The following is a 27,010-nucleotide window of genomic DNA, read 5'->3' as shown; positions in this document are numbered from 1 at the left end:
TTATAATTTAAATGCAGGACATTACAGTTTTATGTCATGCTTTGAAATGCAGTGGTCTTTCTTTGCTCGGAACTTAATGGGCATTCTGTAATTTAGAACTCCCACCCCCAATTTCTGATATAAATAATGAGCTTCTTGCCTTTCTATTGGACATTGCAGGGTGGGGGCTGGCTGACTAGAAATGCAGCCTTTCACCTTATCCCCAGACCTAACAAATCAGAATCTGCATTTTACCAAGATCCCCAGCTAATTCTCAACTCCTTTCCACTGGGATCTTTCAGAAGCACTGTCCTTGAAGGTCAGAAGCTCTACTTGCATTGTTTTCTATTGCTTCTACTTGTCCTAGCATTTTTCTGGTGGCAAAGTAATGCAGATGGAACAAGAGGAAAGAACAAAGCAGGGATAAATTAAGGCTTGCAGGTGAAAATGATCCCTTCTCACGTGATTGTTCCTTGACATGAGTGTTTTTTAATGTGTGGTCCTTGAACCTTCTGCAAAAGAACCAGCTGGAGAACTGGGTAAAATGCAGATTTCTACCTCCTAGCACAGAATCTTGTGTGAGACATCCAGAAATCTACATTTTATAAGCAATCAGTGAATCACCTATGACCAATAGAATTGATTCACCTAATTATTACTAATGGTATAGAAGAGAGAGAACAATTAGAGAAAGATTTTCAGTATTCATCCACTTTTTTTTTTTCAGGTAAAAATTAAAGTCTACTGTATATGATAACTGAACAAGTTTTAGAAGCAAAAGCTATAATATCAATTGCCTTATCAATTAAAATTTCTTTTATTTTCTTTTATTTTCTACATAGATTGAGATTTAAGTCATCGAAAAATTATTATTGGTTCATCTACTAAACTATAATAAAGAGTGCTTTTTTCTGCTTGAGAAAGGAACATAACTCTTAGATTTTAGTTCAATAATAAAAGGAGAAAATATTTTTTCTGTGGACCAACTATACCCTAGCACAATAACAAGTGCTATGGGCTATTCTAATTATACTAATAATTTAAACATCTTAAAGATAAAAACAATTATATATGTGCAAGTACTTGAATCCACTCATTCTAGAAATAATTTAAAAACAAATTGTGAAGACACTTTCTGAGCACCCTCTTTGAGGGAAAAGGCCTGGATGGTTTCCTGGGCAGTGGTTTTGCATGTTAACAGGGCTGCAGGGAAAAATCAGCAAAAGCTACAGAGTTAATTGGAGCCCTTTGCAACAAGTCTATAGAAAAAGGAGTGATAACTGCAGGGCTTTCTACCCTGAGCCTCCAGCTGAGGAAATGAACTTTCAAGAGCTCCTTGTTCTGAACTCTGGCCTTGGGAGGGCACAGAATCTAGACCCTGTGGCCCAAAGGGGCCCATTTGCTACTGAGTGGGACTGTTAACCCTTGGACTTTGCATTGCTATTGGGAGTTATCTCATTTAATCCTCTGGTAACCAAATTCATAAATGGCAAATATTCTGTTTCACTATTCGATTCTTCCAGTTTGCTTAATTGATATTCATTTTTAATCATGTGCTTTTCTTTTGCCTTCTGTGTTTAAGTCTGACTGTAATTTCCCACTTCTTCCCAATAATCACTGCACTTAATTTTTGTTGTCCTATGCCCCTTTGCTTATATTATCTTTTACTTTTAATATTTTATTATTTGTATTTTACACATTATATGAAGAAATATACAGTTTTTTAGTTTTAGTTGGGAGGTGGAAGCTGTCATAGAATTTCTGGATAAAATTGAAACTCGATCAATTGGTGTCGAATTCCTCCTTTTAATAATGTTTCCTGGTTCCTCTTTTTAATAGCGTTTCTCAGTACTGGCTGAGCAACAGAATTATCTGAGATCACTTAAAATTACTCATGTCAGGCTACATTCTAGAAATTACTTGTGCCAGTCTAAATTCTAGACCAATTACATCAGATCCTTTGTACACGGGTTGGATGGAGGACACAAGGGCATCTGTATTTTCAAAGCTTCCCAGTGACTCAGTGGGCACATAGGTTGTGCACTACCATTTTGTAAGAATCCCAACCAAAGGGTCAAATGTTTGGAAATGCCTGGAAAGACATCAGGCAAAGACAGAATCTCAGGCAAACCTAAACCCTAACTGGGTGCAAAATGCCTTCGAGCTCTCAGCAGTACTACTTCATCCAAGATTGGAAAGAAAGGAGCTGAGGCTGCAAGATTGCAGTGAGGCTAATGCAAATTTACCCCTATTGACCCTGTCATCATCCCTATGCAGGCTTTTATAAGCAGAAACTGGCTGTCCCATGAAAGAATTTGAAAACAATTTAATTTTCTTGTGCAAACAATCAAACTGAAGACAAGTTTAGGAATGGAGCAGTTGAACTCTTGGAGGAGAGGCTGGAGAATGTATTATAGCTGATAGGAAAATTGTAACTCAAATTCCAGAAAACTATCCTGCTCTGGGGATGATTTAATTCAGGAAACCTATAAACTTGAAAATCATCAGTTGCTCATAAGTAAGATCTAAATAACTTGGAATCTGTGAAACAAGAGACAGAAGGTAAGTGGTAATCAACAGAGATGGAGATGAAAATTGAGAATGCTAAGAAGCAGCAGATAACAAAGTGAGCTGGGTAAGAGGGGGAACAAATGTAAACTGTATAACAGATGTAAAGAAAAGAATGGAAAATCAACTGAAAAATGGCAGAATCAACAGTCCAAAAATCAGAAAATGAAAAGAAGCAATATTTCAGACAATAACCTAGATTTCAAAACCTCTCCCTAACAAATTATAAAGATAGATACTAATCCATTGGACATTCACTGTGTGCCTTTTCTGAGCAAAATATTTTATGTAAATAATTCATTTTTATAGTCATAAAAATTGCCTAATATAAAGGACTTTTATTCCCAATGGATATAGGAGGAAATTCAAATATAGGGATGTTTTTAAATTTGCTTGACTGAAAATATGCAGCAAATAAGTGGCATATGTGGACTTTGAAACCTAGATTGATTTGATTCTACAAGCTTTTGAACTACAAAAGTGAGTAGATAACCTCAGAAGGAATATATAACATTGAAAGCTGTTATCTCTTAGCAGAAAGAATGATCATATATGCAAGAGTAAATTTTCCAAGCTGAAGAAAGACCCAGTTTGAAGAGTAAAAGACCCAATTTGAACAGAAAAAAAAATCAATGGAAAGAAATCAAATTTTCTGATGAGTTTTTAAGTTAATAAAGAACCCTCTGTCAGTCAAGGAATCTAAACTGCCTGTGTACCAAACATCAACATTATTTAAACACTATTTAGTCAAATAAATATGATACTAGCAAGCAAAATTAAAATATTAAAATATTGACAAACGTCACCTCAAGTATTCCAAAGGGGGTTACTTTCAAGACCAACAGCAAATATTTCTGATATCCACTTTACCTACTTTTTTCTCTTTTCATACCTATTTTCTTAACCAATTGACAAAGCAGTTGCCACCAACTAATGTACATACCCTTAACATCTCCACCAAACTGTCTTCTGTTTCTCTACATTGTCACCCCTTTCATCTCATTTTCTAGTATTTATTTTGTTCACTGTGAAATTACCTCACTTTTATGATTACCCAACATGGTTTTGATGGCTGACTCTTAGTTCAAATATAGTCCCATTTTCCTTATTCTTCACAGTGTAAGTCCACCTGACCATATCAGCATTTTCTTTAAGTTTTGAGATTACCTTCCACACATGTCATTGCCTTCCCATTTTAAAACTGTGAGCAACACATATACCTTTATAATTCCTTGTGAGGAATAAAGTTAATGCAGTCCTAGTCCATACTGGCAAAATTAAAAAATAAATAGCAAAACGTAATACATAAAAAACAATGACCAAACTGGAAAGCCAAAAACATGATAGTAGAAATACAAGCAATTACATCAATTACAAAAACACATGAGAGAGGGACACACCACTTCTAAAATACAGCAAATTCTAAAATGAATTATAAAATTACCAAGCTACAGAGAGATTCCTAAAACAACATGACTCTGAAGGTTAAAATATAAATAATGAATGTAACAAGTAATTTTTTTAAATGCAAGCAAGAAACTGAAAATCTCAAGGAGAAATTGACAAAATTGCATTCAGAGTGGAGATACTGTCCCCAGTTTTTGACAGATTGGGTACATAAAAAATAAATAAAAATTGGTCAATGGTTCTCTAATTTTTTTCTCTCTGTACACTATTTACATGCTTCACATGCACTATTGTAACATCCAATAATACACTATACTGGTTTCCAATCTGGTGGGGTCTCTCCTCCAGGGAGATATCTTTCAGAATCTTGGAAGAGACTGGTTTAATTTGAAATGCTTCTCTGCACCCAGTTTTTAAATAGATCTTACTATAAATTTAGAATTACTGTTTCAAAGACTATAATGTATATTATCATGATATATTTAATATAAACAAATAGTCTATCATGAATGAAGCATACAGAAAATTTTCAAATCACCCATAGAAAAGTAACACAAAATTTAAATAGTATATTAACTACATAAATATTTTTTAAATCTATGCAAAATGCAAATTAAAATAAAAGAAAATTGACATTGGGGAGTCTGCATCATATGAGGCAAACTTGCATATTCTTCATTGAGTGAGAGGTACTTTCAGTCATGAAAAAAATGTGATCATACAATGGAAAAATTAACAATGAACCTACTTAGGCATGTTACAGAAGTGTAAGTGCTCAATACATATTGAAAAATGCTTACTCTCTATGGTATTCTACTAAATTCAAATTATGACAATATTCTGACATATTTATCTTACATTTATAAAGTATGATGTTGGTTAGCATAAAATTAAATGTGCAATACTGTATTCTGCTTGCTGGAAGAACATAATTTATGTACACTTTTGGAGAAATAATTGGCAGTAATATAGCCAAAAAATCACTAACCTTTTCTTGAAAAAATTACCATATGCTAAGCACTAGATACACAGTTTATGCACATCTGATAGTGCCCATGTCAAGCACAGTATTGTGTACTTTAAGCATACTCGGACTCATTTTCTCTTCTTGGTGACCCTATGATGTAAGCAGTTATAGTTCATTCTGGTTTACCCAAAAGCAATCTGAGCACACAGAGTTTAGTTTATTTCTTCAAGTTATATAGCTGAAATGTGTTAGAAGTGGAATAGGATATTGTTTAATATTTGTAACATTTAAGTATTAGTCTCTTATTCACAAGCTAAGGCATTAAAGAAGGGTCCAGAATGATGTATAGAGTCCCCAAGTCACAGAGAAAGTATACAGCAGGGACTTGTACTAATGCCTGACTTCCTGGTCCAAGACTACAAAATTTTAAGACCCTTTGACCCAGTTGTTCCATTTCTAGGAATTTATCTATGATCATGGTCAGGAATTGCCCTGAATGTGTATATATCTATATATCATTGTATAGCAAATGTGTGTGTGTGTGTATGTGTATATATATATATATATATATATATATATATAATTGTATATACAATTCATAATATACCTACACATATTTTTAATCATACTAGTTATAACAGGAAAAGTTGAAAATTCAGAAGATAAAGGGAGATTGAGATAAAATGTGATTGAGGAAAAGTCAGTGGAAAGATTTTGAGTAGAGCAGCAGAGTTGCTGTGCAGGGTGAATTCACGGCTAAGATAATAAAAGAAAAAAAAGAGCTGCAAAATATGAGTATTGCAGTTGTCCAGTTAAGAGTTGCAGGGGTTTGGTCTGCCCACTTGACAAGGAAGAGATGGGTGAATTTAACAAATATTTCAGAAAATGAATCTACAAATATGAATATGAGGTGGAAAGGAGAAGGTCGAACATTGAGGATAACTAACACTTGAAACAAGTGCTGACTGAAGGTGTTATTTATTGATGTTGCAGATGCAGGAGGAGGATGCATTCAAGTTTCAATATGTTAAATTCAGACACTGAGAGACATCCAACTGGTAATATCAATGTGTCCAAATGCCTGTTGAATGCAGACATTTGGATGTCTAGGTGACGTGCAGTTTGGAATAAGTAGCATCTCTATGTTCCGGGAATCCATAAGGTTTCTCCAGCAAGTCTGGAGAAGGAGGGGTGGGGGGAGTGAGGACAGGGCCCAGTTCCAAATCTGGAGACTCTCCAAAATGTAGTCAAGGAATGAGCAAAGAACATTGAGAAAAGGGGTGATGGGGGGCACCAAGAACAAAGAGGAGTCACAGAAGTAAAGAAATAGTTCAAGCAATGGTGAGAAATCTAGTATGTAGAATGCTGTTGAGTGGTGAGGATGAGGGTTGTAAAGTCTTTTTGCTTATGTAAAAATGGCTGAAGGAGTAAGCAGAAGCCAGATAAAGAACAGGATCAATGTTCCTACGTACCTTGCCCTAGCAGGAAGTCTGGGAAGAACAGAGAGGGAGCAAAACTGGAGAAGAATTTATATAAACAGAGGTTTATGTGATGGCCTGGTGAGTTTGCTTTTAGCAATGGGAGATAATAGAATTTGAATGATCCTGTGAAGAATCGCCAGAGCCTTGATTCTCAAACTTTGACGTGCATCAGAATCAGCTAAGAGATTGTTAAAATAAGTATTGGAGAGCTATGATCCAGGGTTTCTGATACAGCAGGAGGGATGGGGGTCAGAGAATTTGCTTTAATAATAAAGTGATGCATTTAATAATAATTTTAGTAATAATACTAAGCTGTTAATGATAGTCCTAAGGCCATGCTCTAGTGTAGCAGAGTGAGATTAAAAATATAAGTGAAAGGAAGATTAGCTATCAGTAACATCTCTGAAATGACAGTTGGTCCAGGAGATTTATAAAGGTTTTATTTTTGATAGGAAAAGGGAAACTCTGTGAAAACAGATAGAGAAAAAAAAAAAAAAAGAAAACCAAAAAGTAAAAAAAAAAATAATGAAAATAAAATGATAGAAAAAATCTATCATATGCTAAAAACGGTTTTTATGTCTTTTAGCATTTATTGATTCATTAAATCCCTAATAAAAATCTCATTGGGCAGAAATATCATTAATGTATACATTTGGTAAAAAGAATATAACAAAGGTCCTGTATATCAGATTCTGTTTTCTTCCACAGTATCTAATTTGATCTAAAATATAAAACCATCAGGTGAATAGGTTGAGGAAGGAAGGTTAACATTTGGATAGCTTGGAGAAATATAAGATATTTACAGAGGGGAATGGGGCAAGGAGCTTATGATAGAAGCATGGTAGGATTGGGGTCAATATTGAAGGCACATTTGAAATTGAGATGGGACATTTTCAATGATAAACTGCTTGATATTTGTCAGCTTGCTTTGCTGCGACATGCAACATGGAAAAAAGTAAGCTTGAGACTTCACCAGCTTGGATTTTTATTAGGAGAGTAAAAGGGAAAAAGAAAGTGGAGATTATGATTTTTTTAATTGACCACATCCAGGGATTTGGGTTATAGATTCTAAAAATTCTAAAGCAGGAATAAAGACTTGAGGGGATCAAGCAATAAAAATCTTGGAAAGAAGAAATATATTTAAGGTATTCTAACTTCCATATAACTCAAGTTACATTTTTTTCATGGAAATTTTTTTCTATCAGATTTAATGCATTTTACTAATTTATTTATTGTTTTGGTCAAAGTCGTAAGTTGGTTTCCCATATAAATGTGTGTTTAGCATTTCAGAATGAAAAATGCTAGTTTACTAGATGTGTAAAGATTTCATTGTGGGCTATGTAAGTGGTTTATATGGGTGCATTTTATTCTAATCCTCTTCATGGCATGCAACACTGTGAGAAATTGATTCACTGATTTGCCAGTCAAGCTGCTGGGGCTCAAACACTTCTCCACCTCAGGATAATTAGGTTTAATCAGCAATTTTACAATAAATAATAGTGGTGTGAACTTGAGCTAGTCCCAAAGAGTAAAGTTTTGCATGGTAAAATAGGTAAGCTGGTCCTGCATGCATGCACAGGATCCACAAAAGATGTCTATACTATGTTCAAGAGCTATAACTACCTATGACCTGGTGTTCTGGGGAAGGAAAAAGTATCAACATTGTAAGGGAATTGTCCATGAGAGCCCATGCATATGATAGAATTATGCTTTTATGCTTTTCATATAGGTAGATAGATCCAGGTTTCTACCATATTAGATGGTGGTTCTTGTTTCCAAGCAAGCAAACTATCTGAATATTTAATGTATTTTTGGGAAAAGAGCTTGCAGAACATTTTTACTTAAAATTCAAACAAAAAAGGAAGTTAATGAGATCTATTCCATTGTAGAATAATCACCTTTACCTGTGAGGTTACTGAGATTGACAAACTCAGCACTGGCAGAGGGCATTGGGGGTATGTGGGAGTCGTCCTCACTGTAGACTTTTAGAATGTACTTCTCGATTACACCTCTAACCACAACAGGTTCATCCCAGGTCACCTCAACGCTATATCCATTTATGCTCTGGACTCTTGAGGGAGTTGGCACACTTTGTGGAGCTATGCAAGAATAAAAGAGAAAATAGAGAAAATGGCAGTTCTGAGAAGACTATTGCCCCTATTCTTCACTTTTAATGGCTGCAGTAAATCAGACTCCAACCATTAGCATAAATACAATTTATTAGAGTTGTAACTTTTCAGCATTGATTTAATATGACTGCACATCTTGAGCCATTCAGTTTAAGCGATATTTCAAAACCATCAAAACTCCATCGACATAACATTCTTTTAAGTCTAGTCCAGGTTTTCCAAAAACATTTAATGTATCCGACATGTTTTTAAACATCACTCATAAAGAAGGAGGTGGCTGGTAGGCAGATAACAAGTTCAAGTAATATTATGAGGTACCCCTCTGAAGCAAGATAATTAGACTGTTATTATATGGAACGGTTTGACACTTTTATATCTTCTGTGTATTGGTCCCCAAATGTCACACATGTGATTGTGTTATACTTGAAATTTCTGGTCCATATTCAATTGTTATTAAAATTAATTTTAAAGAAGGAAAGTTCTACCAGTTCTCATATAGAAGATACATTTTTAATTGCATTTGGGGGGGTTAGGGAAGCTGGTGCTCTTGAGATCCTCCCAAACCATTTGCGGAGTCATTCTTTTCAAAACAATAACACAAAATGAGAGAGTTTGAAGGAAGTGCAAAACCTCCTCTATAAGCTGAACCCCCTATTTCAGAAATCCATAACCTTTAACTATTTATTAGATATTTCTACGGATCTGATCAGTAACAACTTCATCACAGCTGACTGCACTGGAGACACAAAGAGCCCAAGGAACTCTGTGGCAGGATGATGGATGAGACCTGCTCTAACTCCTCATGGGCTCCTGAGCCCCATCGATGGAGGATCACTCCAGTTTTCCCACATCAAATATCCTCCTTCTCTGACTTTACTATTCAGACCAATAAAACAGGACAGCTTTCAGGGAAACAAAGTGAACATACAGCATGAGAGGATACAGAGAGGGAAAGAGCCACTCTCTGTACAGTTAAAACGCCACAGGCACCTACAGGAAACACAGTCCACACGATGGAGTTGCAGGTAAAGGGACAATGGGAGAGATGTTGATTTTATTAGTTCTGAAATGTGGTACAGGGCAAAGTACGCTACTGTCTAACAGATGGTCTTCTCATAAGGGACAGAACAAAACTGACTCAAAAATAATTAAATAGCGCAATTATTCTCCAACCCTTGGGAGCATGTAGCTGCTCAGTGTTGTGGTCAGATTGTAAATATGAATTTATGGCATAAGACTTTGTGGTCAGATCATCAGTATAATTCAGAGCTCAACTTGGGTACTTTCTCAGTGGTACTCAAGGTGGGGACAAAAGCCATGTAAACAATGCACAGTTTAGACACCTGTTTAAATTACTGACATACATAAAGCAGGCTTTATAGTATGTTTGCTAAGAAAGTAGAGAACTAGGAAACAGGGGCAGAAAATATGTCAGTAACCAACGAATATTTTGTACCAGAGATTTCTCCCAGCTCTGAAGTTGAAATGGATTTTTAAGAAATCATTAGGTTCACTGTCCTGCATATAAATAGATGATAATTTAAATCATCCTGGAAAAGTGTCTCAAGTTGTCCTCTTCTGGGAAACCAGAAGACAGCCTTGAAAATTATTGTTAGTAGTCCACCACAGTATTTAATTATCTTTTAAATTAAGAAGATTCCTCAAAAGATGTGAAAAAGCATATCTTTAGAAAAATTGTTACTTGATGGCAATTTTTCTTTCAGAGACATAAATGGCACCCATTTGGAGATATGCTTGCCTTTCTGACAAATACCTGGTTCAAAATGGTAGAATTCTATTGATTTAAAAAACTCTTTGTGTTGAACACCTTTCTGTGATGTTATTATGTCAAAAGATTCTGTTTCTAACACTTTCTAGTTAGTTGTCTCAGATTTGATCTAAAATATTCTATCTCCTGTTTCTCTTCCAATTCAAAACAATCAACGATCAACTGATCAACGATTTCTCTCCCATGAGAGTCATTCTAAGATCCTAATAGACAACACCATAGCAAACATCTTCAAAGATGTGGTAACAGATGTGTCTGCTTCCAACCGGTTCCCAGTTTCAAATGTGCTCACTGCAAGAGAGTCATGATATCACGCCATCTAATGGTAATCCTGGCCTCAGCCCTCAGCTTCTTGAGATCTATGCAGTCTGCAAGCTTTCCTTATCCTCAGACATATTACCATTGGTGGGGTTTGCATCCAAATATGATAGAATCCAGCATTAGCAAATAGTAAATTCTATAAAAATAAGAATCACTGATCTACTAGACAGTTTAGCCATTGACATTTCCAAACCAAGATATTCTCTGTTACAAGATTACAAAAATATTTCTACTTCATGGTAATAGCCTTTCCTTTGCTGTGCATGCACAGATTTGTGCATATGTATACACATACACATTTTAAGGTACCCAGTATTCACCTGTTCCTGTTGTCCGTCCCCGACTCCAGTCACTAAATACTGACCCTCCTTCATGTGAGGCTATCACTCGATACAGGTGTTCTTAAGTGGAGAAAAGAAATAAAAAGATTAAATTAGTTCTCAGATTAACTACTGGTGGGCTGTTGGCAGGGGGAGGAGAAAAATAGGAGACATGGAGCATTTAATTTAGAGGACTTCCACATACCTGTAAAGGGCTGGAGACCACTTTCATGAACACCCTGCTCTTTTCCCTGGTAAACCAGGATGGAGTCATTTCCCCTGCAGTTAACAGCGCTGTCAGTTGATAGGCATCCATCCAGATTGACTCTGACAGCGCTGCTGGACACAGATGCCAAGTTAACGACAGCACCCCGTGTAAATTTAACATCCTTCATGCAACCACCGAAACCTAGCAAATAGTAAGGGATTAGTATCACATAAAGGGCTTGAGTCATTAATTACCAATCATTTTTGTCCTCTGCAGTGCTACATTTTGGGGGAGGGAGGTGGTTAGAGACAATTATTAAACTTTCGTGTCTTGCTTTGGAAATCCTTTATGCCTTCTGCTTTTTATCTAGCTAAGTTATTATAAGAAAATATTCATATTTCTGCTATTTTGAAAACCTATACACAGATAATTGCAATTCTACTTTTGGCACTAGAAAGCGTTTTTTTTAACCTGTTTAGGCCCACATTTTCTAAATTCTATTTCTTGTCATGAAATAAAATTTAGCCTATTACACATTCTGGTAAGGCAGTATCCACATGCCCTTCAATTCTGGAAAATTAAGTTACTATATAAATCAGCATTTCTTAAGTGCCAAAAAATAATATTTGAATTAGCATGATTATGCAACAAGTTCAGTGGAAAGAAAACACACTGTAAAGATGTTATGCAGGATAGGTGGACTATAGCTTCAAAATACATTATAATCCTTAGACATTGCCATGAATTGCATAATAATCATTTCAGAGGTATGAAGTGCAGTCCTGTTAAACTGGTGTATTGAAGAGGCATTGGTGGATTCCACTATTTTCACTGAGGTTCATCATCTTGAACATACAAGACTCAAATATATATATATACCTTGACTATATGCAGTGCATGGAGTCAGTGATGGAATAGCACCTGCTTTGAATTGCATGCCATTTTATCTAAACAAATTGGGTCAGTGAAGTTTGATACAACTCTCTCCAGCAACTGCACAAAACTGGGACAATAGAACTCAGTTTGAGATTGCTGGAGAATATGCAATGCTCTTTCTGAACAAAGTATTGTCAAGTTTACAAGGTCCTAAATATAGCTAGCTCTTTTCAAGATTAAAATGAACTTGTTGTTCTCTTCAGCATTTACATAATGTCTTATTATGTCTTCTAACACATTAAGTTGTAGGCTATTTCCTTTTAAATGCTTTTTGCTATTATTCACATTCCTGTAGGCCCCACCAATCAATATTGATAGTCTAGCTTAGACACACAGCAGACACTAAATAAGTTGGGTGAATTGAATTGAAAGCAGTGAAGCTCAGTACAAAAGCATTTGCTGGAAAATCCAGAAGCTATGATTCCTAAACTTTTATCAGCAGTAATTTTCTGATAGCACATAACTGAGTTACCTAATGCCTTGGTATCCAAATTTTCCTACCAATAGAAAGAGACCAGTGAGAGGCAACTTTGGCAAGCAAGTAAGTGCTATTTTAAGAAATGTCACTTTATAATATAGAATTTCAGTTTGGCAAGATGAAAACAGTTCTGGAGATGAATGATGGTGATGGTTGTACAACAATGTGCATGTCTTTACTGCCACCAAACACTTAAAATTGGTTACAAGGGTAAGTTTCATGCTATTTGTATTTCCACACAATTTCTTAAAATTAGAGAATTAAAAGCAAAATGTCATACAAATTAGTTCACAAGATGGAGTGTGAAATTTTAAGAAGGCCACAGAGGGTAGTCTCTGTCTTGCAGCTGAAGAGAAAAATTTCAGATGGTTATAAAATGGTAAGGATAAATCCTCTTGAGTGAATGAATGGTCCTCTGGCCTCAGACCTTGGAGATGTTTCTGCAGAGTTTGGTGGGGTCTTTCCTGTGGTATCTTTCCAGTGGGGACCAGAGTTCAGTCAAATGAACTTTGCACTGCTCTTTCAAATCTGTATGAACAGAAATGGTCCCCAAATGACTTCAAAATTTGAGTGAGATAAGAGGATAAGTGGAGAAAGGGCACACCTGTATTCCCAGCAACTCTGGAGGCTGGTGCAGGAGGATTATAAATTTAAGGCCAACCTGGGCAACTTAGTGAGACCCTGTCTCCCAAAAAAATAAATTAAATAAATTAAACAAATAAATAAATGACCAGGAATGTAACTCAGAGGTAAAGTGACTCTGGAATTCAATACCTGGTACCAAAAAATATATATAAGAAGAAGAAGAAGAAGAAAAAGAAAGCAGTGGGGCAAAGAGAAATGGGCATGGGCATGCGTGTGAGAGGAATAGGGAATAGATACTTCTTTTTTTGCTCCCCTGCCTTTGTGAGAATCAAGAGCTCTGGGTGGGCAAATCAGAAAAATAGTAGCCCTTATTCAGGGAAGGTAGCCCTGCACTTGGCTTGGAAGGCAGACTGAGTTCCAGTCCCCGCTCACTTCTTGTCCTTTGGGGACTTTGGGCAGAGCATAGCCTGTGACACTGTATGCCATGGCCCAATCAAATGTCAGTGATTGTCCTAAGTGATAGTTCTAAGAAGACAAACACCCGTGATCTGAGGTCTTACATCTTCAGCAAATTATGTTGTCAACATTTCCAAATTGTAGATAAAATTAATTTTGCATTTGACTCAAAGGAAGATCACAACATTAATTGCTAAGAAAAAATAGCACTAATATGATAACAAAATAGAGCCTCTGAGAAAAAGGTGCTAATTAAGAAGCATAGAAAAGAAACAAGAAAGGGTTTGAAGGCTATTGATAGTGGATTGAAAGAAATACATTAAGTGAACATGATTCATTTTAATTGCAATTGACTACCTGCATGCTCCACCTCTATATTGTGAATATTTTCCTTGATGACTATATAAAACATTCAGTTACTAAAAAGATCAGCATCTCTCACAGTTCAGTGGGAATGTTAAGAGATAGGGGTCACAAAATCTGCCTTTTTAAATAATCCTTCCAGGTGATTCCAGTGTACCTTGAATAGTAATAATAATAAGAGCTAATTTCAAGTTTTTCCTGTGTTCCTGCTACCATTCTTTAATATTTTATCAGTGGTTTTAGAGTCACTGATATGAATGATACTGCAATGATGAAAATTTAGTATTACCTATAAATAAAATATCTTTTGGTATCATTGACTTAGTCCTAGTGTGGGTAAATTATTCCCCTTGGGTCTATGTTGATATTTTAAACTTCTGCCGTTATTATCTTACAATTTCATTTTATCCATGTCTCCAGGACAATCAATAATTATGGGTTAAGGTGTAATTCAAAAGCACAAGCCTAGATAGGAGGTTTTTTATTTTCCCTAGATGTAAACAGGATCAAATATCTCACTTATACAAAGAGTTTTCAAGTTCTTTCTAACGTCTGAAACCCGAAAACCTGGAGAAACTCTTATATGAATGTAATATTTTTAGCTGCTGTTACATCTTAAGTGCCTTGAAAATGTCATTACTGTCTTACACCCCAGTTATTCATTAACTCCTTACTACTACCCTTCTAAAAGTCTCCTTAGAGCTTGCCATATATTTTCTATTCAAAGGCATTTAAATCTTTATGTACTTACCAAATAGGCAAAGACTGCTTCATGGAAATTTTAACCATTCACGGTACATAGATTTTAAAAGACATGGAGTATATTTTCTACATGAGAGCATGCTTGGTCACAAGCTAGATATTACAGTGCGTTCTCCACTTGACAGAGAAGGAGCACCAACCAGTCTCTGAAAGGGAATGCTTAACTGTAACCAGAACACCCAGTTGACTGAGACAGACTTACTGTCTCACTGTCTGCTAAGTAGACACGTGACCTTAGGCAAACTACTTTCCTTTCTGCTTTTCAGTTTCCTCCTCTGTAAAATAGTGATAAGAATAACAGTGCCTAACTTATGAGTTTCTTAAGAACAACTGACTCACTTCTCAATCAAAGCTCTCAGAACCATGTCTACCGCACTGAATGCATGCAGACATGGCTAGCTTTTTAAGTTAATAATGCCTCAATTACCTTCAAACATATGAGTAAAAGTCTTTCTTTGGTTATAAATAATGCCCTTTCCTTTCTCTGATGGTTATTAATAATCAACAATATGTAAATTTAGTATAAGCATTTGGAATTCAAACAAACCTACCCATTCATATGCTTTTTCTGCATGAAAGCTGTAGTGGAGAAAAGATGTAGACAATTTGCATTTATTCAGAGACAAAGAAAACCCAAAAAACAATGAATTTGCCATGTTCCTAGTTGTCCATACCAACTTCTTGTTTTAAATCTGAAAATGTGGATAATGATCAGTGTCCAAAAAAACTAGAACAATATGTGTTTTCACAGAAAATATGTGTGGAAATATATTTATAGTATTATGTATAATATATACAATTATATCCACATAATAATATAAATAATTTATAAATAATATAAATTGCTTTAGACAATGTTATACATCTGACATATAATATGTATATAATTATTTTAATTTATGTATATAATAATTCTATTTGGGGAGGACATATTAGAATGAACACATTGATTACAAATAATATGATGGCATATAGAATACTACAGAAAACTATTTCTAGAAGTATTACGTGGTTGTTTTTAGGACTTAAAATTCTTCATAAAAGGGAGAGGATGTTGGTGGGTTTTACTGTGATTTTGAGTTTATTGCCATATCTTGAAGCACCGAACCATCAAAATCTGGCAGAACCAGGGCCATACAAACCTGTGGATTTCTCTAGAAGGAATTTACCTTGTTCCAAATTCAACTGTCTGTAAGAGTTCCACAGCTCCTGTGGGATTCCTCCCACATAGATAGGTGAATTCACCAGCAGCGGCTGGGCTCTGGATTCTGTTGACTGCTCCATCAGCTCATTCACACTTACTGCTATGACAGAACCTTTCTTTTTAATAGTGACTTTGTTCCACTTTCCATCACAGTAGGTCAATCCCAGCCACAGATCCACTTGTGTAAAGGTAAGACTGGCATTTGACCGGAAGCTCAATGCTCCACTCTTCAGCTCCACCTATATTCCATATTAAAAAAGAAAATAGATATTTACAGAGGCTGCAGAAATGGCAGTGTGGGAGAGAATAGGTGGTCAATTTCTTGAAGAAAAGGAAGAACTTTCCCTGAAATAACTCTACAAAAAATTTTCACTTCATCCTAAGCAGAACTGGAGTAATATATAATGAAATACTTTTAAAATTTACTATTGACATGAACAATATTATATTGAGTAAAACAAATTCATACCCATTAATGATTGTAGTATGTGACATGATATTGTCAGACTAAGCTTTTTTATGAAAGTGTGGTTAAAAGACTAAATCCTAGGATAAGTGACTGAACGATTGAAGATAACAGAATAGTCTGAACTATGACTCTATATTTGAGTTTTTAGAAAATGGGAAAATACTACTTCATATATCAATTTAATTTGGGGGAAAATATGACAAGACAATAAGAAAATGAAATGTCAAGCTTGATGAAGTTTATTTTAACTGGTTAGTGAACTCAATTTCAAATTTGTAAGATATATTTTGATTCAATATTTCAGCTTTCTTCTAAACCTCTAACATAATTGCTTCTATGTGTGTTCTTTCAGATTAATTTGACATTTCCTAATGCAAACATATCTCACCCAAATTTTCATAGTTAAGGAAATATATTTGTCTGTGTTCCTTCAAATGTCATATGATAATGATTTTAACTCTTGTGTTTTTTATTCCATTAGAAGTTGAATTGGCAACCATAGGATAGTTAAAATATTGTGCAAATAAACAAATACCAGATGACATTATGCTTTTCTATGTAAATATCATATTCATGAAGTACTTCAGGTAAGCATTAATTTAACTACCCTTCATTCAATAACTGCTGAGTCCCTAACTATGTTCATATACCTGCTGGTATAAGACAAGCCAGGTTCCTAAGAATCACATTAATAGCAGAGATAAACATGTGGTACCCATTCAATAACCAAGATATGGATGAGGTACCATGGGAGCAGAAAGCAGATATGCCTTTTATTCCCCAGAAATCTAGGAAGGTTTAAAGTAAGGTTTAAAGAAGTGTGTAAGATTCACTGTGGGTTCTACAAAGAGGAGAACTAACATGCACAATGGAATGAGCATATGAGGTTAAAGAGGAAATAAGATAGAGAGTACATATGGGGACATTAATCCATTCAACAATATTTATTGTGTACATAGTAATAGACAGGGGTTAGGTAGTGAGGTCACAACTGTAATGAAGAGAGTTCAGGTCTATATATTCATAGTAACCACGTTCCTGAGGAAGAAGCCAACAATAAGCAATAGAACAACACTTGAAATAAGTATAATTTTTAAGAAATGTCATGAATGGTTAAATTTCCATTCACCTTATTAGCAAAATTGACATACAAACTAGAAGGCAAAAATCTATGAATTAAAAATACCTTAGAATCCCAAAATCACCAATATACATATTTTACTGCCTATTTCCCCAGATAACTAGAATCTAAGGGTAAGATGTCCATAATTTCCTCTTATTAGAAATAAGGCATCAGTACTTTAAAAGAACTTCTATAAAATTAAATTTTTAATAAGAGTTATTTTTGACTGGCATTTGATTGAATTAGCAAAGGCAAGTAGAAGCAGTTGTACTTGCTTAATGCATTTAGATAAATGTATAAAAATGCTCAGAACAGTCATATTTATTATAACAGATACATAGAAACAAGGAAAGCATCATTGGAAAGAGCAGAGGTATATTACACAGCCCTGAAGATGCATGAATTATCTAGAAACAGTGTAAAGTGCAAACAATAAATGCTTAGAGTATAAAAACCATTTTTATAAATTTCAAAAAACAATATTTTCTGGACATCTGTATATGATATTCAATCTATAAAATGCAAAGTAATAATAAACACACACTTCTGATTGCACAGCACCTCTGGCAGGAGACAGAGAAACAAGATAGGAGAGACCCTAGTAGATACAAAAGAAGTACAATAATTAAGTTCTTGGGTTGAATGGTACACTCATGAATGTTTGTTGTGTTATATACTTTATCATATATAGGTATAATATGAAATGTAGATTCAGTAAATTCTTTTGAAACTGTATCAAAAGACAATGAAGGTAATTATATTTTTATATTGTGAAATAAAATTGAATTTTCTTAATACCTTATTTATCTGTTTGGTTTAAATTAAAAATTTTCACAGTACTAATTGTCATTTTTTAAAAATGATCATAACCCTGAAGTATAAAATGTTTCACAGGACTTTAAAACTAGAAAGTACTTGAGGAAAAACTGAAAATAAAAAAAAAAAAAAAATAGTAAAGAAACCCCAATTTGGTCTAATGCTAAGACATGGTTTATCTCATTCAAAGTTCAGTCTGAAGTGTCAAAGTAAATTAATTAAATAACATACGGCAAGAAAATCAGATCCATTTTTATTGTAAGTGAAAAGAAGCAATCCATTCAACTGGTCCGTTCTGAACTGCAGGGAAATCTCAAAGTCCATTCCACCATGAAAAATGTGTGAATAAAGTTCCAGGAACCCTTTAAAGAGAAGAATGTGTACATGTTAGTAGGTGTAAACAGCACCCCTAGTATTACAAGTTTTGTAAGACTCTCATAATGTCATTGTGAAAATGTCTCCAAAAGAATGTATAAATCATCGTCATAAAATCCCTGTTGTAATTTTACATAAGTGGCAGAATGAACTTAGACCTTTTAAGAAGAAGCCATTAATTCTCTAAATCATGTAATAGGCTGTGTGTCATTTAGAGATATTACTGTTTCATGTAACAATAAGTAGTTGCACTAAGAAAAACTTAGAATAATGGCATGGATGAGACAAAAGAAACAAACAAGTACACGGTTCCTGTTATTAGCATCATGCCCTTTTCTGTTCTGAAGGCAGTTTCAAAAGCTGAAAAACTAGCCAACTTAGGCTGAGATGGACTTTTATTTGAAGAGTAAGCTGTGTCCACTAAAGTCACCATGATCCAGGTCAATGGCTGCTGCTCAGCCCCTCAATGGCCATCTTGGCAGGGACCGGGGCAGGTGGTGTGCATGTCATGGACAGCACACCTCACCTTGCACTGCAGCCTTTGGAGCAATGACACTGATAGTTCTATTTGCTAGCTCTCTCTCTCAGTGGCCTACTTAGGTCTTACATAGCAGACATTTTACACTTTAGGAATACTGCTCATCTATATGAGATAAACAGGTATTTTGAATGAACCTCGTCAACAAATCTCTTTTGAAACATCTTCCAAAGTAAAATAGCATTCCTATTTTCAAACAGTTGATTTGCAACTGGACATTTGAGACACTAACATATGTAAACCAAGCCCTGTGTGTGCCACCAGAGATGTTACATGTAAGTACATACTTACGAATCTTATAATTTATATTACATATCCAGACTGGTAATATATTTATGAGCATTATGACACAGCTAGCCATTTCTGGGATACTGAGTTCATATGAGGTCAAATTAAATTATGCTGAGAATAGAATACACATGGTGCTATAGTTTGGATCTTGATCATCCTCCAAGGCCCATGTGTTAAAGGCTGTTTCCCCAGAGCATTGAAAATCAAGGTGTGAAAACTTTAAGTGTTGGGGTCAGGTGGGAGGTTTTTAGGTCACTTGGGGGGGGGTGCCCTGGAAAGGGACTGTGGAACCGTGGCCTCTCCTTATTCATTCTTTACTTCCTGGTAATTGGTGAGTGGTTTTGTTCCACCAGATATTCCTACCATGATGTGGTGCTTCACATGCACAGGTACAAACACACAGGAGCAACTGATCATGGACTGAAACCTCTAAAACTGTGAGCCACAATAATATTTTCTCTATATAAGTTGGTGATCCCAGATATTTTGTCCTAATGATGTAAAACAGACTAATATACATGCTAAGCAACCATCAATGTCTATTTTTAGAACCTTACCTGTTCCTAGAAACTGGGCACCCTCATTTAATGAAGCAGGGCATCCCTCCCAGCTATTATACACATTGAATTGCTCTTCAGAACTCTGCCAATCCAGGGGTTCCCAAATAGCAGAGGGATTGTACTTCTTCATAAAATACACATCCTTGAGACAGCCCACAAAACCCTTTTGGATTATCTCTGCAAAAGTTGATAAGTATTAAGAAATGCACATGATATATTTTGAAAGATTCCTTTCAAGAAATTAATTTTATGTGTCATTAATATCAAAGAAATAGGCAATAGCCAATAGCCTTCACCAACTATTTATTGTAAACCTGTAATAATTCATGTAAGCACCACAATCTGCTATGGTAAATAGTAGCTATTATGTGTTTAAACCTGGTTCAAACCCACCAAATCTGCAGCAACAGATATTTATATAAAAATATTGGTTTTACAGTGCTGGAAAGAATATTTCCTTTTGAAGTAATACAGAAATATCACCTTCCATGAGAAATAAAGAGTGCTATAACAATGTTTATAAGTAACTAAGGTTTGAAGAAGTGTTTCTATTAAATATATAATTTATAGTGTAGTTCCCACGCCATCACAAATCAGTTTGTTATCCAAGTAACTCAATGATTTCTTTACATTTCAAATAATTTATATAATACCGAGCTTAAATTTGGCACTGTTCAGACCAAGTATATGTTTGTGAATATATCAACTCTGTGATAACCAGAGATTGAGAGAAAGTGAGCAAATGAGAGATTTAATGAGAGAAAGAAAAGGAAAGAGCATATGTAAATGAGGTCACATTCCAGAAAGCAATGTGCTTCTCCATGGGTAAAGTCTTGATCTCAGTTTTGAGTTTGTGACTTCATTCTAGGGAAAGTATTCACCAGCAAAGATCTGGAGCCCAATTTCTGCCTGAAATATGTGAGACCCCCAAGTTTGATCCCGGCACAATAAATAAATAAATAAATTAATTAATTAATTTCTATATATAACATGAAATCTATTATTTACAATGAAAATATATCATGTATGGCAGAGGAATTTGGTACTCTGATATTCTTTCCTTTTGGTACCTATACCTGCCATTGCCCTAAAAGGCAAAGAACTAAAAAAAAAAAAAAAAAAAACACTGTATGTATGTGTGTTTTAGAGGAATTTCTCTATCAGTCTAAATTAGGTAATGAATAGCCTCTCTCCTCTACAGCATTTCAAAGTAACTATATCACTCTCCACACTTCACCAAAAGTTCTTTTATGCCTTTTGATTTTTCTTCTCCACGATTCCATGAACAAGTTATACTTATCTGTCTGAGTTTTTTGTGACATTTATGTTATAACTTTCTGGTAGAGACTTTTTTGGGGGAGGTCACGCTGTGATTCTTAATGAGGACATGGGAAGGACCATAGAACCACTAAGGGAGATTATTTCTGCCTAAGGTTCATTTCATGTTAGTTTCAATTATTTTCTTTTTAAAGAGTAATTTTGTTCTCTTGTCCCAAAAATATTAAATTACTTTGTTAAAACTTCAATTATAGTACTTGTGGCATTCAGTTGGAGTTATCTGTTTATATATCAATATGTTTTCTTGTGACAAAGACCATATGTCCATTGTCTATAAATACTACTGTCTATAAATAGGGACTGGTTTAGTGATGGTATCATACTACTCAGTGAATCTTCCTCACCCTATTTAGAGTTCAAATCAGGCTCACACTTGTATATTTGCATTGTTCACAATTTAAAATCTTAGAAAAATTCATACTAAAGTCCTAAAATGATAAATATTTGACTGAAATTAGTGTAATTCATTTCAGCAAACATTTACTGAACTTCTATTTTTATACCAAGCAGTGGGTACTAACAAGATAAATACAAATACATGGTTGCTTTAACAAAGGAAAAGCCTAAAGGAAATTTTTGACACATGGATATTAAAAATATAGCATGAAATAGAAAATTAGTACTTATTCTCACTTTGAAATAATGTACATTGATTCTACTCTAAGTTTTGGTGACAACATATAATTCTATATCTCACTAAACTCACCAGGATCCTTCCTGAGGATAGTATAACCTTGTGGCAGCCCTCCTATAAACAATCCTGTGTTATCTCCAATTATACTACTACCATTCAGGGAGATGGAGGAACCTGCAGAAAAAGAAATAGGAATCCCAACATCAGCAGGATAAACTATTTCTACTAATTTAACAAGTGATAAACTTTTACTCAGCTTTGGGACATCACCTGTTTTCATTCTTCTTTGTCTGTTTGTTCCTACTTTCTTCATTGATTCCCTTCCTGAAGTTGAAATAACCATCTCCTTCCTTCTGGGACCTCTTCCTTTCTCTAAAGGACAACTCCCAGAGTCATTTAGAGGACTGAGTAGCAGATTGAACACCAGTTCAAACTACCAGGGTCAAAGATCAGAGAGGCCTAGATCCCTGACTTTTCATAATAATATTAAATCCCCATTAAATTTTTTTTCTGCTTCCCTTCTTCTTTGGAAGGAAAGAGAAAGTTTGTTGTTGTAGTTTTTGCAGATACCAACGCACATGAATTAGACCTACCTACATCTGATCCCTTGGCTTTAAATACTATCCATAGCCAACAAATCCTGATTTGTATTCCCAGTCTGGACCTCTTTCCCAAATTCATACTTGTATGCCCAACAGCCTGTTTGATATCTCCACTTGTATATCCACAGATATCTAGGATGTAACCTGCTCTAAACCGAACACTGCACATCTCAAAGCTTCCTTCTCTCACCCTCTTGCACACCATAGTTTGGGCAGCTACATCCTTCCAGTCATCTAGGCCCCAAACCCTGCAGGACCAGCAACGGTCATCAAGGGCAAGGTGGTATCTTTGTAGACTACTCAGCATCAAGTAGTCATAGGTAACACATAAATGAATGGGTATACTTGTGTTCCAATACACCTTTATTTATAAAAAGAGGTATGAGCTGATTTAGTCCACAGTTGCAGTTTGTGAGTTCTTGTTCTCCCTCAATTTCATTATCAAATCTTGTTAATCTGACATGTACAATGTAATCTGACCACTTATTTTGTCCACGATGACCTCCTGGGTTTCAGTCACCATTATTTCATGCCTGAATTAACTGAAAGTTGTTGTAAAAGCCTATTAATTGATCTCCATGTTCTTGCCCTAATTGTCAACAGAGCAGCCAGACTGATCTTTCCAAAGATATAAGTCATATTTTTTTCACTCCTTTCTCAAAATCCTTCATAGATTTCCTTCAATGTAAAAACCTGCAAGATCCTATATAATCTGCCCTCTAATAGCCTCTGTGACCTCATGTTGCATTACTGATCATTTTAGTCCCTTTTCCCCACACCTTTTGGGGCCTGGACATGCCTCCTCAGGTAGACTCCCATCTCAGGGCTCTGATATATGCTGTGCTCTTGGTTCAAAACATTCTTTCACTGAACATTTGCAGGGGTCATTGCTTCTTCCCTTCAGGTCTCCACTTGAATGTCACATTCTCAAAGAGGTCTTCCCCAACAGTTCTATATAAAATTTAATACTCCTCCCAGCACACATGTATACCTAACACTGATGCACAGACCCATAAAAACAGATAGACTTTTCCCTCTTACCCTGCTTGCTCATGCTCAGATTCTATCACCACTTGATACTTGTTTAATCTTTATTTAGTCTGTATTCTACCCTTACCCAACTCTCCTCAAAATGTAAACTCCAAGAAGTTCTGTTTGCTCTATCCAGAGTACCTAGAATAGTGCCTGGAACATAGTAGGCACTCACAAAAATCACATATATTCTACATGAGTTAATTAAAAGCCTGCATCATTATTCAGTTAAAGTAATTTTACAGTTCTATGAGGACAGTAGAGGAAGTAGGTTGGAAAGAAAACTAAAATATGCAGAGACAGGACATGTGTGTGCAAAGAATGTTGCCTATCAACTGGGTAAATTGGGAGAAATTATTTACCTTTTCTGAGCCTTGGTTTCCTCATCTCTAAATGCAGATAACTGTTTTTTTCTGTTTGCCTTCTGGAAGTCAAAAGTCATACAAGTGTTATGGTTTGGACGTAAGGTATCCCCCAAAAGCTCATGTGTGAGACAATGCAAGAAAGCTTAATGGTAAAATGATTGGAATATGTGAACCTTGACCCATCAGTGAATTAATCCCCTGATAAGGATTAACTAAGTGGTAACTGAAGGCAGGTAGGGTATGGCTACAGGAGGTGGGTAATTGGGGGCATGGCTTTGGGGTATATATTTTGTATCTAGTGAGTGAAGTCTCTCTCTGCTTCCTCGTAATGTATTGAGATGCTCCCCCACTGTACTCTTTGCAAGTGATATGCTGTCTCAGCTCAAACCCTGAGGAATGGAGTCAGCCTTCTGTGTACTGAGACCTCTGAAACTGTGAAGTCTCCAATAAACTTTTCCTCCCCTAATTGTTCTAGTTAGGTCTTTTAGTTACAACAGAAAAAAAAAAAAAATAAACTGACTAAAACATGTAAGAGAACATAACTAAAAGCCTTGCAAAATTTAGATCATAGACAAAACACAGTGACCACTAGTGATCAAGCTCTTATTTTTGCTTTAGTGAAGCCTCTCTGTGAAAGAGAAACCAGTTGATAAACTTAATCATTTCAGGAATATTCAGAAGTAAATTTTGACAGCAATTTAAATGAAATTTAGTGAAATTATGGTTAGAGGAGAGACCTAGAAATACAAGTAGCCCAAAACTATGGCAACACCAGTATTATCAATAGAGATACTTGTATATATCAAAGAAGTGCTTACCTGTGTACTGCCCATCGAGAGTGATTTGGCCAAAAGCCTGATGCCTAATAGCAATTATTTCATGCCATTTGCCATCACTATAATGTTTACCATGATCATTAGTTGTGGTAACTTCCACTGAGGATCCCTTAAGAGAATGAAAGAATGAATAAATGAATATTTCTGCAAAAACACAGAAACACTTGTACATTTGTTGGAAACCATTTTACAAATTTCAACATTATGATCCTGATACAAGCTGGCTTATATTTCAAACAAAATAGAAAATTAAAGTTTATGTCTACCATCATTCCAATTTTCCTGTGCACATCTCTATACCACAGTGCCCACATCTGAAAAGAACTTCTCTTTGGAATAGGAATCTCTTATAAAGGTACTTGCCATTTTGAGTACCCTATATTCATCAGAAATGCACTCAGTTTTATCATTTAAAATTTTAGATTTTAATTTTCTTGGCACAACTATGAAAAAAACAAGAATTTAAAAGCTATTTAGAAAACACTGAAAACTGGTTCTGAAGATAGAGAAACATCAGGCAAATTAGTTACTCTTACCTTCACTGAACTATTAATAACAGGACAGAATGAGAGTCACATTAAAAATTAGTGAGTAATTAATACATTAAACTTAAGTGTGAAGTTAAATTTCGTGCACAAAACTTTGTGATTTAAAATCTAACATTTATAGCCCTGGTTAAGGTTAATGGTACCATAGTTAAAAATGTATTCCTACATGGATAAGACCTAGAAATGGCAGATATCATGAAGAGGGATAAGCAAAGAGGAGGTAAGAGTGAGGAAACAAAGAAAAATGGAAAACTGCCACCTTAGCACTTTAGAGCTAAATAAATCCTTTTTCATTAGGTTATAGTAAATACAATGGTAATCATTTTAGTTTGAGCAAATAAACAAGACTAGAAAAGAAACTCCAACTTTATCACCAACATTCTTCACTATTACATTTAAAGAAAAAACTAAATTACTCTAAAATTTCTAAACACAAATAAATTTCTTACTGAATAAAGTAGATTTACCTGGCAAAAACAAACCTCATCCCAATAAATTTTTTTAAAAACTAAAATAAGCTAGGTAAAATATGACAATTTTTAAAAATTTTCTGGAATGTTTAGTCAAATCTAATAGTTGCACTGTATAAGAGAATATTGATAATTATCTGATGTAACAGAACTAAAGATTTACACTGCAATAGTTACCATGTTAATCATAGCATCTTTACTATAACGTATCTGTTTATATTTCCCTAAAATAGTTTCAGATATAACATGTCCATTATACACATTTAATTGGCTCCTGTCAGGCCTCATAATGGACTTGACAACATGTATGACAAACAGAATTCCATGTTATCAAAGTTAAAAAAAAAAGGTTTTTAATTTCCCACGGGTATGAGTGGGGTGCTTCTCACATGGACAATATCCCAACTTTTAGAGATAACTCAGTCAGTTAGAAATATCACCATTTGGTAAGTTTATTTTCTAGTCTTGAATTTTTGTAGGTTGACTTTCCTTATATCTGTTTCCTTCTACATACTATTTTATTTTCTTCAGCCCTATTTCAACATTTTAATATTTTACAAACACACATTTCATTATCGTAGTTTAATAATTAAAACCAGAACTGGTGTCGTGCCCAATTAATGTGCCCTGGTAGCATGCCCATTAGTTTTTCCATTAGTGAATTCAACAATACTAATGGGATTACTAGCATGGGATGCTAATTGGGCGTGACATAAGAAACTGGCTTACTTCTTAGCATACCCTTGCTAATGATGAAATTAATGAGCATTTTATTAAATGCTGTCTCATCAAAGTGTACTTAGTTAGCGTTAAAATTGTTACAAACGATGCTGCATTCTAAAGATCAGGTGTCTGAATAAGTGGTTCTTCATATTTTGTTTGGCAACATTCTGAAGCATTAATACTTCCCTATGTCAGAAATCACATTTTTTGGAGACAAATCCAAGTACATAACTTATGTGCACAGTATGCCAAACTTGTTTTTATGCATATAATATTATTATTTGATGACGATTTTTAGATTCTTCCTAGCCCCATTCCCCAACATAGTAATTCTGTG

At 35.0% G+C, this 27,010-nt stretch overlaps 1 protein-coding gene across 1 annotated transcript in view; it reads right to left on the bottom strand.

Moving 5' to 3' along the window:
* The window catches only part of USH2A (usherin), a 777,454-nt gene that overhangs the window by 406,655 nt on the left and 343,789 nt on the right, over positions 1-27,010 (bottom strand). The window contains 8 exon segments of the mRNA XM_079107116.1: positions 8,307-8,501; positions 10,962-11,042; positions 11,167-11,370; positions 15,919-16,192; positions 18,593-18,723; positions 20,123-20,302; positions 22,170-22,271; positions 24,915-25,041. Of these exon segments, the coding sequence (XP_078963242.1) occupies positions 8,307-8,501; positions 10,962-11,042; positions 11,167-11,370; positions 15,919-16,192; positions 18,593-18,723; positions 20,123-20,302; positions 22,170-22,271; positions 24,915-25,041 (1,294 nt within the window).

Source organism: Sciurus vulgaris (assembly GCF_902686455.1).
Source record: "Sciurus vulgaris genome assembly, chromosome: 12".
In the NCBI taxonomy this organism is placed as follows: domain Eukaryota; kingdom Metazoa; phylum Chordata; class Mammalia; order Rodentia; family Sciuridae; genus Sciurus; species Sciurus vulgaris.
The sequence above is the reverse complement of the archived record's forward strand: the minus strand, read 5'-3'. Positions and strand labels throughout refer to the sequence as shown.